This window comes from Loa loa (genome assembly GCF_000183805.2).
Source record: "Loa loa unplaced genomic scaffold supercont3.9, whole genome shotgun sequence".
NCBI lineage: Eukaryota > Metazoa > Nematoda > Chromadorea > Rhabditida > Onchocercidae > Loa > Loa loa.
The window spans coordinates 743,319-759,979 of NW_018108189.1; the positions used below are offsets into that span (position 1 = coordinate 743,319).

The 16,661-nt window shown below is 33.3% G+C and overlaps 3 protein-coding genes across 3 annotated transcripts; 2 read left to right on the forward strand and 1 right to left on the reverse strand.

The window, feature by feature from the left end:
- Nucleotides 1–3,544: 3,544 nt before the first annotated feature.
- LOAG_06760 (glycosyltransferase family 43 protein) lies at nucleotides 3,545–5,680 on the forward strand (the record flags this gene model as incomplete). The annotated part of the gene is made up of 6 exons (XM_003142296.1): nucleotides 3,545–3,639; nucleotides 3,914–4,062; nucleotides 4,262–4,429; nucleotides 4,937–5,084; nucleotides 5,385–5,568; nucleotides 5,615–5,680. 6 exons carry the CDS (start codon nucleotides 3,545–3,547, stop codon nucleotides 5,678–5,680), a joined length of 810 nt encoding a protein of 269 aa, XP_003142344.1.
- Nucleotides 5,681–7,896: 2,216 nt separating this feature from the next.
- LOAG_06761 (G-protein coupled receptor) lies at nucleotides 7,897–9,403 on the reverse strand (the record flags this gene model as incomplete). The annotated part of the gene is made up of 4 exons (XM_020447240.1): nucleotides 7,897–7,954; nucleotides 8,167–8,450; nucleotides 8,659–8,780; nucleotides 9,163–9,403. The coding sequence occupies 4 exons, from the start codon at nucleotides 9,401–9,403 to the stop codon at nucleotides 7,897–7,899; spliced, it is 705 nt and encodes a 234-aa protein (XP_020302509.1).
- Nucleotides 9,404–10,108: 705 nt separating this feature from the next.
- LOAG_06762 (hypothetical protein) lies at nucleotides 10,109–11,926 on the forward strand (the record flags this gene model as incomplete). The annotated part of the gene is made up of 3 exons (XM_003142298.1): nucleotides 10,109–10,234; nucleotides 10,562–10,775; nucleotides 11,862–11,926. 3 exons carry the CDS (start codon nucleotides 10,109–10,111, stop codon nucleotides 11,924–11,926), a joined length of 405 nt encoding a protein of 134 aa, XP_003142346.1.
- Nucleotides 11,927–16,661: the final 4,735 nt, after the last annotated feature.

Here is a 16,661-nt window from a genome sequence, read left to right on the forward strand (position 1 = left end):
TATATATATATATATATATATATATATATATATATATATATATATATATATATATATATATATATATATATATATATATATATCGGTTGATTGATTTTTCTTCATTGTATAAATATACTGTTTACTTCAGGTAGAAAAAGACTCGCGACCTGCACCGCATCCAGCGTTATTTCGATGCGCAACATGACCAAACAACGAAGAGTAAAGTGATTAGTATTTCCAAAAATGAAAATTCTTGTAGATTTTACTGTAGTTCTTATTCTTGGTGTTTGAAGCAGCTTTTCTGTTTTTTCTTATATCCTGACCAGCAGATATATTTTATACCACCAAAGATTTTAGTTTAAAGTTCGATGGTAACTACTTCCAAAAAGGACTTAGTGACACCAGAAAACATCTGGTGATGAAATTAGTAGAAAAAATTTGAGGAGGCACTGAGTATAGATTAGATCAATATACACAGTATTCTTCAGAGTTCAAACTGGAATTTGTGAAGTAATTTCAACTTTAACTTCCACTTTATGATGGTTCTTTTTGATGTTTCTGAACATTAAAGCTTATCTGTAAATAAGTGAAAGTCATGCGATATCACCGAAGCAAAAAACTTTGTATATGTTAATCCTTGATTTTATCGAACATTAATTTTGTTGAATGGTGAGCCTGAATGAGAGCATATTTTCAGTGGAATAGGTGAAACAGCTGGTTAAAAGCAAGATTTTCTACATATCATTCTGTAGGGAAAGACTGCAGCCGAGATGTATTCAACCGTTATGTCACATTTACATTTAATTCACCGGGGAATTTAATGGAGGGCAGATTTTAGATTGAACCTTTTGCATCTAGTGTTAGTTACAGGGAAAAAGAATTGAAATGCTCGATTTGTTTTAATTTATATTTTTTGAAAGGATTACAAAATACCTGTATTTCTTTTGACTGTAAAAGACAGCATTAATAAAAGTTCGAAAATTTCCACTTTTTTGACTACTGTTCTTGCGAATGTTTTTCGAATTGAGGCGGCGCGGTTCATTTTTTCGACTGCCTCGTTTACGAAGAGTTGTTCTGACTGTTTGCTGTAACTGTAAATTATCGCGTTCTTCCATCAGTCTCATCAGGTTCCCTCAAGAATTAGAAAAAAGGTAACTGCGGCCATAATAAGTTAGTTTAGGTCCCATCCGGTCCTTTTAACGTTTGCACGTAATTTGTTCTTAAATTCTGGATCTCGATCGGGTCTGGATTTTTGTTACAGTTTTAGATTTCCGGGTTTGTGATTTCTAGTCATCTTATTATTGTTCCTGCAGTTTTACTTTTTGCTGTTCATCCTCTTTCTATGCTTTCACTATCACTTCCGTTGCTATTTCGCTGTTGTGATTGCAACCAGCATTTGGTTTTTGTTTTTGACGTTCAATAGATCGCTGTCACCATCGTTCCTTGACTCGTACCCTCATTGTAAGTTGTTCTGTTGTTTCAAATGAATTACCTAGGCATTTACTCGTTTTTGAGCAGTTTCAATGATGAATAAAATTGATGAAGTCATTGACTAAGCAATCTTGGTTTCATGTATTTTATTGTAAGAGTGAAGACTGAGGGCCTTCACTGAACGAATATATTTGTATTTCACGTATCTGTTTTTCTGAAAATTTCCGGTGATCTGTATGTTTGTCTCTTTGGAAGAGAAATGTTCGGTCAGAGTTTGGGGTGTCGTTCGGATCCTGTGAAATTTGTTGGAAACTGATGGCAAATGAATATGCATTTTTTTTCTCTCTGAAATTATCCTCACCATTCTATTAGCTTTACTATTGCAAATGATTGGGAAGTGACAAATACCATAGAAAATTATTGTCAGAAACAAAAGTGAGAACTATCAGCCTGGATTTGTAATTCTGATAGAAAAAATTATGTTAGGAATAGAAATGATATGTATTCTGCTGATTTGAAATGTGGTTGATTGGCTGTCAAAAGAAGTTTAGCTTTTTTGGCGCATTACGCGTAGCAAATAAGCTATAATAATACGCGTAATCTTTATTTCGAATTTTATAGTTATTGAGAAGAGAACATGACTAGAAATGACTAGAATTACAATAAATTATGCACTTCATCCTGCAATTTTTTTGATTAACAGCAAGTCTTTTGCGATTCACATGAGGAAGCTACCGATGGATATGGAAAACAAGTGTGATAACGGTGCTTTTTCCTGAAGTTTTTGATTTCAAGACAGTAATTTGTGACAAGAAAGTTGAAACTAATATTTCAGAATTTGCATGACCTTTATTATCAGATTTTCCGTAAAAATTATTTTAGTAGAAGTAGTGGATCTAAGCTGGTTGTGCGGACGATCTCAGGTGAAATACCAAATTTTCAAATGGCAATTATTATAAATACCTGTCTTTTTGCGATGATTAATTTGGAATTGATTTTGGAAATCATAACTTTTATAGACTGTATTATTTGGAAAAACCAAATTGAATTTTATCTTTTGAATTCTGTCTCACTTTATCCAAATCTCGTTTTTTTTCGAGATTTATGTCTTAGTTTCGTAACTTTCTAGTTGCAGTTCTGATTTTTAGCATCATAATTTTCTAAAATAATTCGTTTGCCTGTAATCATCACTAATCATCATGATTAATTTCAATGCATACTGTATTTTTTAAAAGAAAGAGACATAGCGAAAATTGAATTACGATTCAGTTGAAGTCAGATTTGTGGAAAAGATCAAGTCGTGAAACTGTAATGTTTTGTTCAACATTTTATTGTGAAATGAATTTTCATACTATCGTTTCAGAGTGAAGAACAAATGCGTTTACGAAGAATGAAATTTCTACGAAGGCTGTAAGAAAATTTTTTCAGTGGAGACGAAAATTAGCGAAAATGAAATTTTATGAGACTTGAAAATATTTAACTTTCTGTTTTATATTACAAAAAAAACGGCAAAAGTCAGAATTTCGAAAATTGATCAAGTTCTTGTATTTTAAAAGAAAAACAGTTACAGTTTTGATTTTAAATTGTAAATGTCAACGTTTGCATATGATGCATTTCTTTACCGTTAAAATACAATTCTAATTTTGATTATTTTTTTGGACTGGCAATTGTTCGAAGTGCTTAGCAAATTTCAAATTTTTTTCTTAAAAAAAAAATTAGATTCATATTTACCGAAAGTATCAACTTACAGAGAAGTAGGACAAGTATAGGTCCAGTTTGTTCCAATAATTCTTGAGGCTCAAACCATCACACATCAGCTTCAATTGACGAATGCCATTGCTTTTAAGCTACATGCTAATACTATGGGGAGAATTACACGACACTATAAGAGGTCAATTATAATATCCTAAGTGGGCGGTTAGATAGCATTTGGATTGAATTACTGAAATATTGAGAGCTTAAATTAATTACTTATAGACATAACCAGCGGTCAGTTGATGGTATTTTTTCCACTATTCAAGCAGTATTTGCAATAATTGTAATAATTATTCAAACGTGTATTATTATATATTTGGTAGAAGAAAGGAACTATGAAACTTATGAATCAGTGATAACATCGAATACTGGCTTCATGCAACATTTCAATTATCAAAATAGCAGTAATCGAACAATTATCGTAATCACACCAACATACCTGCGACTTGCACGACTGGCTGACATGACCAGGTAAATCTGTCCGCATCACCTTGACTCTTTACGACACTTAAATCAGGAGACCTGCTTCATGTGCACTTTGGAATGACAAAAATCCTTTTTTTTTTAAATATTTGAAAAATGATAATTTCCTATTTCAAATTGTTCGAAGACTCGGTTTAAGAGAAATCAGCTGCAAAATTGCGGGCAGTAGAAGCTCCTTTAACTCTGTATCACAATTTAAATATAAAAAAAAATTGCCAAAATGGGTGGCATGACCTTTATTCAAATACTGAACTAATTGTAGGTTATCACAAACATTGATGCACGTCAGTCAGTTGATCTGGATTATTGTAGAAGATGCCATACATGTATCGTTATCTGTAAAGCAACTGCTGGATCGTAGTGGTCTGGAGTATTACTATTTGGCTGTCAAACGTCGACCTGGAATACCAGGTGAGCAGTTGATGCTAGAATAATTTAACATGGAAGCTAAACAAAATGTATCGTCCAATAATTCCATCTGTTATTTATTCTTTCCGTTCTCGAATTTTATCCATTTTTATGACTCTTCTTTTTAGCATTTTACTTTCATTTAACCTTCCTTGATATTTAATTTTGAAGACTATTAACTATCAGTGAAAAAGAATTACAGCCCGTGGCTGGACCGGACGTGATGCTGGATTGAATTTTGTTCGGAAACGATTTGCATCGATGGGTAACAAAGCGGTGGTATATTTTGCTGACGATGACAACGCTTACGATGTTCGGCTTTTTAATCGATATATTCGAAATGTTGAAAAAATTGGTGTTTGGGCTGTTGGTATGCACTCTCATTTTTGTTCTCACACAGATCAATAGAAAAAAAAAGTCAGAGTGTTGAAAACTAGACAGATTGTTTTATTAATAAAGTATATACTTTTTTAATTAGTGCATACCGTTCGGAGTCAGCAAAAAAGTCCTTTTTTTTGTGGTATGAATCAATCATTGCGGCTTGTTTTCAGATTTAAGTATCAAATGCGATATGAAAAGTAATTAATGACTCAAATAAATTAAAGTGCAGAATTGCAGAAGTAAATTTGTCGTCTAGCAAAATTGACTAAAATGCATTCACCTTCACTTTCATTGGCTACTCATTCCTTCTTACGTTGGGTGACGGGACTGGATGAGTCTCAGAGCCAATCATTCCACTATTTTCCTTACATTGCTCTTCATTTGCTCCTTACTAAGCACTTCTTCACTCCCGCATTTCATAGTACAGCTATAGGGACCGTATAGGAATCTCCACAAATTTCCCTCAAAACGGATCAAGTGATATTTCCGTTTGCAGGTTTAGTAGCATATAATGCGGTCGAAGCACCGAAAGTTCTTAATGAAAAAGTAGTAGGCTGGCAAACAATTTATGCACCAAAACGTAAGTGGGGCTTTGACATGGCTGGATTTGCTGTAAATCTTGAATTGCTCTTGCAACATCCAAAGTAAGCTTTTCAATGGCTAATCTTAAGATACAAAGGGTGGAAATTTCTGTCTTTCGGTAGGTCTCTAGTTTCATCAAAAAGCGTTTAAACGAAGCGATTCCTAGTTGAGACAACTTTAGTTCTTCACAGTTTTTTAAATGTTTCTCTCATTTCTTCGGACTTTTTTTCACCAGAAAGGAAGAGAAAAAAGGGGAATTTGAGCAGACTGGAGACATTCGACAGATGTCATGATATGTTTGAAGATAAGCATTGAATCACGTCATTATATACTCCGATGGTTCTCTTATTTACTTTTTACAGAGCGGGGTGGGGGAGGAAATGTCGAGAGCATTCCCCAGAACCATGTCTAATGAATCATCTGAATGTGAGCTGGAATGACTTGACACCCTTTGGAGTGGATTCATGGCCACGTGACATTCTTGTCTGGCATACAAAAACCATTGTTAACATCAGAAACACAAATACGTATGGTTATAATGCTGAAGTAAGCCTCAAACTCAAAAAATTTTAAAAAATATTTCCGTTTGTAGATTTGTCTACTAAAATTGTTAAAGAAGTTCACAATCCATAAAAGTGGACCAGCAATTGATTTCTGATTCATCTCGCGTCCTTCTGTTTGAGGTTCCATCCAATCGATTTATGGTCGGAAGCACATTGAGAAAAAATCAAGAAAAAAATTAAAGTGAATTTAAATTTGAACAAAATACGTTGTAATAATATAAATGAATTATTAAAAACATCGGGGAAGAGAAAAAGAAGTGAATTTGGAGAGCAGAAATGATTTGGTAAAAGTGGAGATCTCTGGCGAATCTCGAATTTGAGTTTTAAATCTTGAGAAAAATGAAATTAGTGATAAGGGTTTTGCGTGAAGTTTCTCGTAATGACTTTGATACCTCGTATGATTGTTAGCATTGCCGTTAAATCATCACTATTAGCATCATTATCACTATCACCAGTAACATTTGCTGATACCTATTTCTTCGCCGGATTTTCTTTCGAAAAAATCCAGTATTTTTTCTTCCTGAATATCCTTTATAGATATTTCCCAGTAACTTAGGTTACTTTTGTCTGCAATGATAAATAAAACTTTGGGAAATGCAGTACAACCGGAATTACTAAAAACCATTTCATAGTCACAGTTCACCATCGTCGTTGTTATCACGAAAAAATTGCGGCTATTTCCAACATCAGGATTGTGGAAACAATGTCTAAATTTGTTTGTTTTTAAATGTAATATATCTTTATCCAGATATACATTTGATTTAGAAAACAATTGTTTTGTGGCGAATTTAAATTCTTGCCTGTGCAACAATCAATGGTAATTGCTTTAAGGAAATCTGCTTGCAATCTGAAAAAGATAAACGATAAAGTTAAACAGAATAGTCCGGAATCTCTCAAACAGAAAATGGTAGAATGATTAAAGCCTTAATTCATTGAAATCCAGCGAATTTGTTCTCTTTTAGAATCCCAAAATGATTAGATTTTGAAATTAAAAAATATACATACGTTGGGAACTTTTGCTTTCAAGAACGAGCATTGATTGCATCAATTTCAGTTTTTACAATTACAAACTTTCAGCTAGTACATGAATACTTAGACTTCGATCCGAGCGTTGTCGGGAATATTTGTTCGTGAAATTTGATGATGAATAGTAATACGTCATTGCACTACGCTTCCGTCGTTTCGTATTACTTCTAGAACAAAAATCCAAAAGTTTTTCAAAAGTACAAGCATAAGCTAAAATCAAAGAATAGAGGAAGAGTTAATTAAGAATTAATTCAACGTCTCAATTCACAACAAGCACTCATACTCTCACTCTCTCAAACAGCAATTTAATTAAGGCAATAGGAAGTTCATATCTAAATTAATATCAGTGCATTAAAACAAAAAACATTATAAGTCAAAGTCAGAGCATATCTGTTCTTCTTCTTCCTTCCATTTGTTGAATTTACAAATATGCGTGCTACAAGTAATGCAGTAGGAGAAATGTGTGCTTTCTTCAACTCGATTCTTCTGACACTACGACTTTTGATGTTACTGCTTCAGTTATTGCAAGGTTGCAATCATTTAATGTTGCATTTTCTAACTTGGACACTCTTACTTTTCTCCTGCAGTCTATAGTAAATACTGGAACAAAGTGGGAAAAAGTACTGCTAACTTTTTGAAACTACATGCCACTTCTCAAAAAATCAAAATTGTTTTGCAAGGGAAACAGCGATTTTTCATTTCATTTAACTCCTGAAAGAAATGGAATTCCAACTTGAGCCGTATAATAATACATCCGGAAAGAGAAGGTTTATATATGTTTTAATAACAAATGTAATCATTTTTTGATAGTACAGTTGAAGTTACTGCTAAAAAAATTACTGAAGGAGATTCAGTTCTCTTTAGTTTCTATAATGATTCTAGAAGCGAAAAACCTGATCAGTTCCCTGAGGTCTCGATTCAGCACAGCATAGAAAATCCAGTTCAATGCGGAGTTCAAATATGTTAACCAGTTTGCCAGTATTAGAATCCACAACACCCAGGCGTGTTTATCATTGACGCGATTAATTGCTCGTATTGATATCAGTACCAGTGAGCATGTCCGAAATTTAAAATTCCTTTTTTTTTAATCAAATTTTCAAACTTTTAGGAGATTTTCGCAGCGAAAACAAGTTAAAAGAAATATTGGTTGTGTACAACATTGAAGAATATAATAATTTATATCTCAGTTAAAAAAGTTACTTCAGTAGGAATCATTGCAATGAAGCAAAAGGGAAGCCAACAAATCATGTGAAATACAGCGACACGTACAATAGAGGAAGTCATTTCACGTACGTATCGAGGCTCCGACAATTGATAATGTTTGCCATTGCAACTTACCAATTCTAAAAAAAACAGTCCAAAATTGATCTTTCAAAACGAGAAAATGCTCGGTAAAGGAGAAATTATATAGACTTATATCCATCACTTGTACGGTTTACACTTTGTAATAGTATAGATAGGATTTTGAAAAATTTAAAAATAAATCCAAAAACTCACTGCTATATTGACAGTCATAAGCTTCCACCTTATAAATTTATGCAAATGATAAATTAACTCTATTTGAAAACTTTTACGTCGTGCTTTTCGTCTTGAAAATTTCCGGTGCACATGTCGCACAATTTCCGCATAGTTGGCGCTCACAAGCATCAACAATAAAATAAAACATGCTCCAACAAGTAGGCCCGTTAGTCGATTCCATGCACTGTCATCACTAATGTGACAATCCCACCTGTCCGGGGTAACATCGATTGTTTTCATCGTAAGTAATATTGGAATAAGGACAAGGAAGCATGGCAATAAAGTTACTGCTGGAAAGCGTTGATGAAAATGTCTATGAATCTGGAATTCTTTTTGTTAACGATTGATTACAAATTGAATTTGGAGCTAAAGTTTCCATAATGTGAGGTCTAATTCATTACTTAAAGTATTCATACAACTGAATCGGATTTATTCAGACCATTTCGCAAGTCATTAGAGTAAAAATGAGTAAAATAGTGAACAGCAAATGAATTCATTTTCGAAGTACTACAGAAAAGTTGTATGATACCTGGTTGCTAAAAGGTTTACTTATTGTAATATATCTTGCGATACTGATACATGCAAGGCAAAACATGGATACCATTTTTGATAACTGCTCAATGAAATACAAGCCTCGACAATTCCAAAGTTCTTCAAAATCGATAATTGATCATGTATTGATCGAACAAAAACTTTATAATTTGTTGAAAAAATATAAGTAAACGAATTTTCAAAAAGAAGTATATTTTGAAAAGAAGTAAGTTTGTCGTCGAAAGGATAAGCCATATTTGCAACAGAATACCTCAGATTACAAATTCAGTTTTCTGCATCAGCTTTAATTGATAAGCAAACAACTGCTCAGAATTTGAAGAATTGAGGGATAATTAATTATCCGAGGGAGTCTAAGTATTTTTTTTCTGAATCTTTTATCCATTTGCTTTCAATTCCTCTCCTTCCCTATGTCACATTCATGCTGACATCCCAAAGTATCCTTTAAATTTTAATTTTGAATTACTTGAAGTTTCCGACTTACCGAAAGTTAGCGTTTCATCCCAAACATACACAATACGTAAAGCAAGCGAACAAACGACAAAAAAGTCAACAAGCGCCAAAACAAAAATATAGCTTCTCAGACAGTCGCTTGGCCGTCGCAACCACCCATGTGTCTGAGGTCGTGTATTGCGTATGACGGAACAAATGACCCAAAGATTACCAATGATGCCTATTTTCATCGTTACTAGATAGAGTGCCCACAAAGCGTATGACTGCCACATGCTGCACCTAAACGTTTTTTATATTCTACACTCTTTTATGATCAGTTAAAGGATCAATAACCGCTTTTCAATGTCTCAAATGTACGTTGGCGTTTCTTATGTTGACTGTCTACTGACTGATCTTGAAATGATTTAAATGATTGGAATTGAATGATCTTCATTGGTAATGGCTAATAAAACTGATCTTTTCACCTAATTATGAGTGTAAAAATCAATAAATAAAACTGATGCTCGGGAAGGATTGAATAAAAAGAAATGAAAGAAACAAATGAATAAATGTACTACATTTATCGTTCTAGATACTGTTGATGTCAAGTGGTCATCTTATATTTCATTGAAAAACTCTCCCAAGACGCTCATTGCTTGCAAATGTTTGTAAAGCCAAGGTGGGATATTAATTAATCGGCAGTTGAACAATAAAATCTCGTAAGACAAAAAAATACTTAAGCCAAGAATGATTTCATATATATATATATATCCGTTTTCATTTGAAACTACCTGCGCTTTGCTGTACTGACTTGAATTACTTCATCCAATAATACAAATAAACTTGAATTTACACAAATTTTGATGAAATTTGATGAAAGTAGAGACATTTATTTTTTAAGCGTACAGTTGTTACTATCGCTGATGGTCAAGTAAGCTTCTTTCATGCTTGGTAAATGCACGTAATTATTTCTGTCGGTCAACTGAGTCAAATAATATATGCAGTTAGACACATTGGAAGAACGCTTGTTTTATCCTTCTGAGATGAAGGACGATTTCTCAAAGAGAATTTTCATGAGATCCAACTTTTTATTCAACCATCCAGAAACTGGATCGTTACCTAAGGTTAGCATGCGACAATATCCTGATGGAGTTTATTTTGTGCACCTCAAATAGTACGTTGCGATGCTTGTGACAGAAAATGTTTACAAGATAATGTTTACAGGCCTACACATTACAAAAATGCTATCAATAAAAATTCATCCATTTGTTGAATAGTATGATTATTGCAGATGAAATAATGGCAATAACAAATCGCCTCGCTCAACAAAGGTCATCATAACTTGCCCCTCGCTCAACAAAGGTCATCATATCTTGCGTCTCGCTCAACACTCCGAACTTTTATTCTCTTTATGCATCTTCCCAAAAACTTCCCTATTACTAATTGTTCAGGAGATGGCAAATGATGACATTATTATGGGAATGGCCGCGAAATATACTGCGATACATCTGCACCATGCGCCCCCCTCCTACCACTACCTTCCAAAATTTCAGAACTCCGATTTTACCATAGCACAAATGAGGTCATCCAACTTATTAGTGATCATGAGAAAGAAGTATCTATTCGTTGCATTCTTTGACTATTTACCTTTCCCTGCTCTGAAAGGTAAGTTTTTAAGGAAATTCGCTTGGAAGGAAGCAAAACCATTCAATCCAATTTACTCAAAATCGACCATTTAACATGAGTTACTCTTTTCTTTTAGAGTTAAAGCGTTTAAAATTTTGAATAAATGTTTAACTTTTTGTCATGGACTGTCTCCTCAACAAGCAATGTCTATTTCCGCTCAATGACGAAAGAAATTAGAGGAAATTTTACGAATCAAATTAAAAATGTTTGAGTTTCAAGAAATAGTACTGTCATCCGGGGACAGATTTTAGTGTCTTAGCTACAAAACTAGCATTTCTAGACATCTGCTGATATAAATCCATTCTTTTGGATACAATGTCTTGTAACATGGAGCCTTTATAGTCAAAATACCCCTTAAATGCAGTTATCGTGCTCAGAAAAGTATTTGTAAATATTTTTAAGAAATCCAAAATACTAAAAAGACAAGAGTTCAAAAGAAGTCTTCGATACCTCTAATTTTTAATTTGGGTTTTCAAATTTTAATTTTGGCTTTCTGAAAGAGACAGAAAAGAAAGAAGGAAAGGAGCAATTAGTTGGGATTCAAAGAAGGAAGGAAAGGAACATTTAGCTCGTTTGGAATTTACTTCATAAAGTTCTTACTTTAATGAAGGAGAAAAAAGGAAACATCAAGAATATTTAAGCATTTATCGAGCCTTTACATTTCTAAGACCGACAAGGTAGAGGAGAAACTTTACGCCATAAATTGAGATGTATAATAACTTTGAAGTTTCGAAAAACATTTTAGATTCGAATATAGCAAACTAATTTCCAAAGAGAAGAGCACATGAAACAGTTAGGTACTGATAAATATATCACGCTATCATATCAGTCAACTTTTAGCACAGTTACCAACATTTTGCACAAAATAGCATAGACCATTGCGATGTCTTCTTATTGCGTGATAAAAGAGTCTGTTGATTGTCATTTTCAATTTTCACGCCTTTTACTGAAATATCTGAGGCACAGATCATTCTGTCATCTTGGACATCCTTTAAGCTTATTTTATTTGCTTGATGATGCTTTTTTAAGCTTATATAGCGCAGTGATTACATATTCTCATTTCAGAAAATGAAGAGGATCCGTACACATTGCTCTTTCAGAAAGGATGGATTAAGTTTCGCATTAATTAAAATTTAATTCAACCCGAAATTCGAAACCAAAAAAAAGCCGATGATAAGAATATTGGGAAAAGATAGGCTTTTTCACACATTAGAGAAGATGAAGTTAGAAAATTGTACTTTAAAACTTTTTGACTCTTCAACTCGCTTACTATCACAACCCTATTAAAAAAACGAGCATTCGTTAAATAAGAGTTAAATTTTTTGGCTTCAAATTTATACTGAACAACTTGGGATTACAAAAAAAGCAAAACTTCAATAGCAAAGTTTCCTGGAAAAGCCAACCCTCACCCAGAAAGCTTACGTATTTGTTAAACTTAAATTTTGGACCGGATTCAAGATGGCAGTAGATGTTTGGATACAACATATTATGAAATAAAGAATGACAAAAAAAGAAACTACTTGCGATAATGTAGTGACAAATCATAGTTATGGTGATGATAGTATCGCCACCAGCACCAAAACGGAAACAGAACCATGAAACCCTTTTTGTTAGAAGTCCTTTAACACAGTATCACTAATACCCGTTATAAGCTAAGTAACATATCGCAAACCGGTTTATTTTATCAACCCTTCAAGATATGACGATTCCAAGATAAAGATAGTTGTCAACAATTAGAAATGATAAAGAGCTCATAAATGAAATATGAGTGAAGTTAAGGATGTTGATAAATGAAAGTGCGTATATGTCAGGTTTAATGATCGCTAAATATGGTAAAGGAAAAGTTGTACAGAGAGAGATAGACAGAATCTCTGTATTGCGAGAGAAGAGATCCAATAGATTTAGTAAACGGTGATTCACCTAATTCGATCTGCTTATTCATTTTGTTCCTGTAAAAATTCTTGGTTAATCAGAAAGAATAATAAATAAAAGATTTAAAACACATAATTTTACTATAATATTGCATTATAAAAATAACCATTAAGTACAGAAACATTCAAACATAACTCGAATTTTTCCAAATGATAAATTAAAATAATTTATAAATAAATTATTTATGGCAACTTTTACAATTTATTGGCATTTCAACTAAAAAAGCCATACAGACAAAAGGGAGACTGGACTCATCGCTTGACTTTCATCTCGAATTCAATTCAATTCAAGAAGTTAAAAACAGTACACATTCTCAAATCTCAGTTGCTCTTTCGTCACACTTTTGTCACACAGATTGTGATAAATTCGCCCAACTATAAGTAATATCTATTTAGGGTAATGCGTAAATTAAGTGACAACCAAAACAGTGTCATACACGATTAATTAGGAAAATGAGGGACGTTGTGACTGTCAATGCTAAATTTTGAATTAATCTAAGATCTATGCAGAACCTTTGCAAAGATATGAACCTTTAAAAATAAAACTATAAAGGCTGGGAGTTAAAAACTCAAAACTATAAAGTGAAATCTTGACACATAAAATCTTGAAAACGCGGCAAAACCGTTAAGGAAGTTTGATAATAAGTGAGACAGCAAAAGCATAAAACAAGAGATTTTTAAGTAGAGAGAAAGAAAGAGAAATTAGTTACGGTTTAGTAAAGGAAATGTAAAAATTGAAGATATAAGTAGAGGACCCCAAAACATTGCTTGCGCTCTGTTATTACAAATTATTATTTCTGTCTTTTCAAAGAGAGTCGTCGTAATGTAAAAAGAAATGTGGAAGGCAAGCGAATGTTGCAATGATGGAATTTAAATTTGATGGAACGCAAAAAGTGGAAGAAGACTTACTGTAGCTTCACTACTATTAAGTGGAATTTGGATTTGAAGTGTCCTGGGTGCACTCCGAATATTAATGCAAAAAATGGAAAAAGTAATGAGCCACTGATATGCTTTTGGATGATCTTTTTAGAATGTACAAAATTTGAAGTTTAGCTGTATTTGAGAATCGTAAATCTCCGCAATTTTGCGAAAAAAAATTTATTTCGCAAATTATGAAGTAAATATTGTTCAACTGATATGGTACTTACTAGCAGAAAACAAAATAGAATATAATCAATTTTTATTTGCCTCCTAAGCTTTGCCATTACTGGCCGGGCGTTATAAAGCAAATGATATAATTGAGCCTTTTGAAGAGTTAACTTGAATTTCACAAAGTTACGCAATTCAAGTATATATGTCGAGAATAATTATCCATAATTTGGTCCTTGCGGTAAAAATGCGAGAAACGGTAAATAAGTCATTCCACAAGTCGCTATACTGGGTAGACACTTTTAAGGTAAGTAAAACAAAGTACTACAATAAGAGAAACAGCAAACAGAATTACGATTTAAAAGATTAAATCTTTGAAATTCTAAAAGATTAAGTGAGCAGCAAGCAAATCATCTTGAGACGAGAGATGAAACTCTTTTGGCAATTCTTTGTTGGAAAGGAGTAACCTTTCAAACCTTACCTTTCTGGTTTCTTTTTTCGGTCATAGTCTCGTCTTTATCCTTTTAGCTTAGTAGAAAGAACCACTGGTTTAAGATAATGCGATCCAGAGTTCATGCTCAAGCATTCAAAGAAATGCAAAGTAAAGGGTCTAAATTACATCAATACAGCTTAAATCTCAAAAAGTGTTTAAAAAAATCGTTAAATAAGACAGAATTCTTTGATAGTACCGCTCGATCATCTGTCATAGGATAGGATGGTATCAATACGAGAGTTCAGACTATGCAAAGCACTACCTCCTTAAACCATAAATATAAGTAATAGTAGCAGTGATGGTGAAAGATGATGATGAATTTAACAAGCAAATTATCAACGATGACCTTGGATATTTTGTGTTGCATATCGCACAGTTTCTGATCGCAGGTCGATAAAAGAGCAAAATGATGCTGTCGATTACATGTTGCGCATCCGCGGCACTGATCGCATTGTGACAGAACGTCCCTGAACCATCCTTCCCCTCTTACTTTTTTCTTACAAACTGATATTTTACTTTTCAGAAACAGAGGAATCGTTTTTTTTTCTCTGCAATGCGTTTAATTCCTGATAAAGAAGTTGGCACATGTCAATATTTTTTAGCTGCTCGAAGTAATGAGCGTATCTGTAAGCTGCAGCGGGCTGCATGCTGCATGCATTAACTTCCCTTCGGTAAGACGATTCAACTTAAATTTTCTGTCTTCTTGTGGTCCTGGGTGATTCATGGACAACTTGGATCTTCATCGATTCGAGTTGTTCAGAAAGACGATTAATATTACAATTAATGTTATGAGGTTGATTCAGTATTGAATGCGGATTGATACGATTCGTCCATCGGCCAAAACAAAATCAAAATATTCTTGGTCCAGGATTATCTTCGTATACATGAAAATAAAGTTAGAAAAGGAAATGCCAGAGAAAGGTGGTTATAAATAGTGAAATAAAAATTTGAAAAGACTAAACTAAGCTTAATTCTGAGACAAATCAATCTTACCTTGATTATCGACAAGCAAGAAACTGGCACCATCAGATTCATGATTTGGAAATTACAACTTTTTCGATTCCCGGATTGTACAAAAAACTGTTCCTAGCTAAATTTAGGATGGAAAGTTTTCAATTGGATGAGACAGCATAAAAGTATTTTTGCAGATGAGTGAGTGGATTGAAAATGAATTCAAGTTCAGTAATACGTCATACAGTTTCTGATTCTTGCATACCTTTTCTAATTTTTGCCCAAGAATGTTGGAAATGTGGATCTCATTCTGTTAAGCCGAGAATGAAGTTATCTGATCAAAAGAAGCAGCAAACGAAGTAAACAGCAATTAGTGAAATTGAGATTTAGAAGTGAGAACGGTAAACAAATCAACAAAGAAAAACAAAATGAAAAAGTAAAAAGTAAATAAATAAACAGAAATAAATGAATTTTATCGTTGGATTAATAAATTTATCTGAAATAACAATGATTACTTGGTCATTTAGATCTAATTTTTTCCTATGGCAATTCGGCTGGAGGTCAAAAGCAGTATGAATAGCTCTTATGAAGCGTTTTGTGCTCAATTCGAATTCGTGATATTTAGAGCTCCATTTATGGGTTAGCCAACTGCCAAATTTGCGTATTTTACCGGTCTGCTATCTAAATTAATTGCCACCTCTAAACACAATTAATTGAATTGTTTCCGCTTTCCATTCTGTCCTTGTTAAGCCACTGATTAAAAATAGATATTTAATTAGCAAAACCGATTCTAATTCTACTTTAATTTAAAATGAACTAAATCAAGTGGCATTAAAGTGTGGAAAAAGTATCCCAAAGAATCACCGTATTTTCGGATCCATTTTAAAAAATACTTGATTCTAAATTGAATTTCATATCTTATCGTCAAATTGATCAGCCTTGGTTCTATTCTGTTCTATTCTGCTGAACCTGACAATATTATCAGCAAGTGATCCTGCTGACACTTAGAATTTTGAGACCTTCCTGATCTATATTTACCCCTACTTGAAATTGCATTACCCGACTTCCATGTTAAAGTCGAAGCCACTCTGATAGAAGCAGCTAGCACTATATGCACTATACGCTTGTGTTAGAAATAAATAGTGATGTTGAACGATGACAACTATGTGACAGCTGATACCTGATGGTTCTCTCTGCAATATACTGTACAAATTGCTTGTCTAATGCTGCTTTCTTGAAGATTACTTCATTTTAAGCTATTCAAAAGGCACTTAAGCGAAGATTTTAACTCCTTTGGAACTCATATTACTTTATTCTCAGTAGTCATATTTTAAATGTTCCGTCTAAATTGACTATTACCTCTATTTCGCATTTCACATGACAGTCACTTCTGTAGAAAAC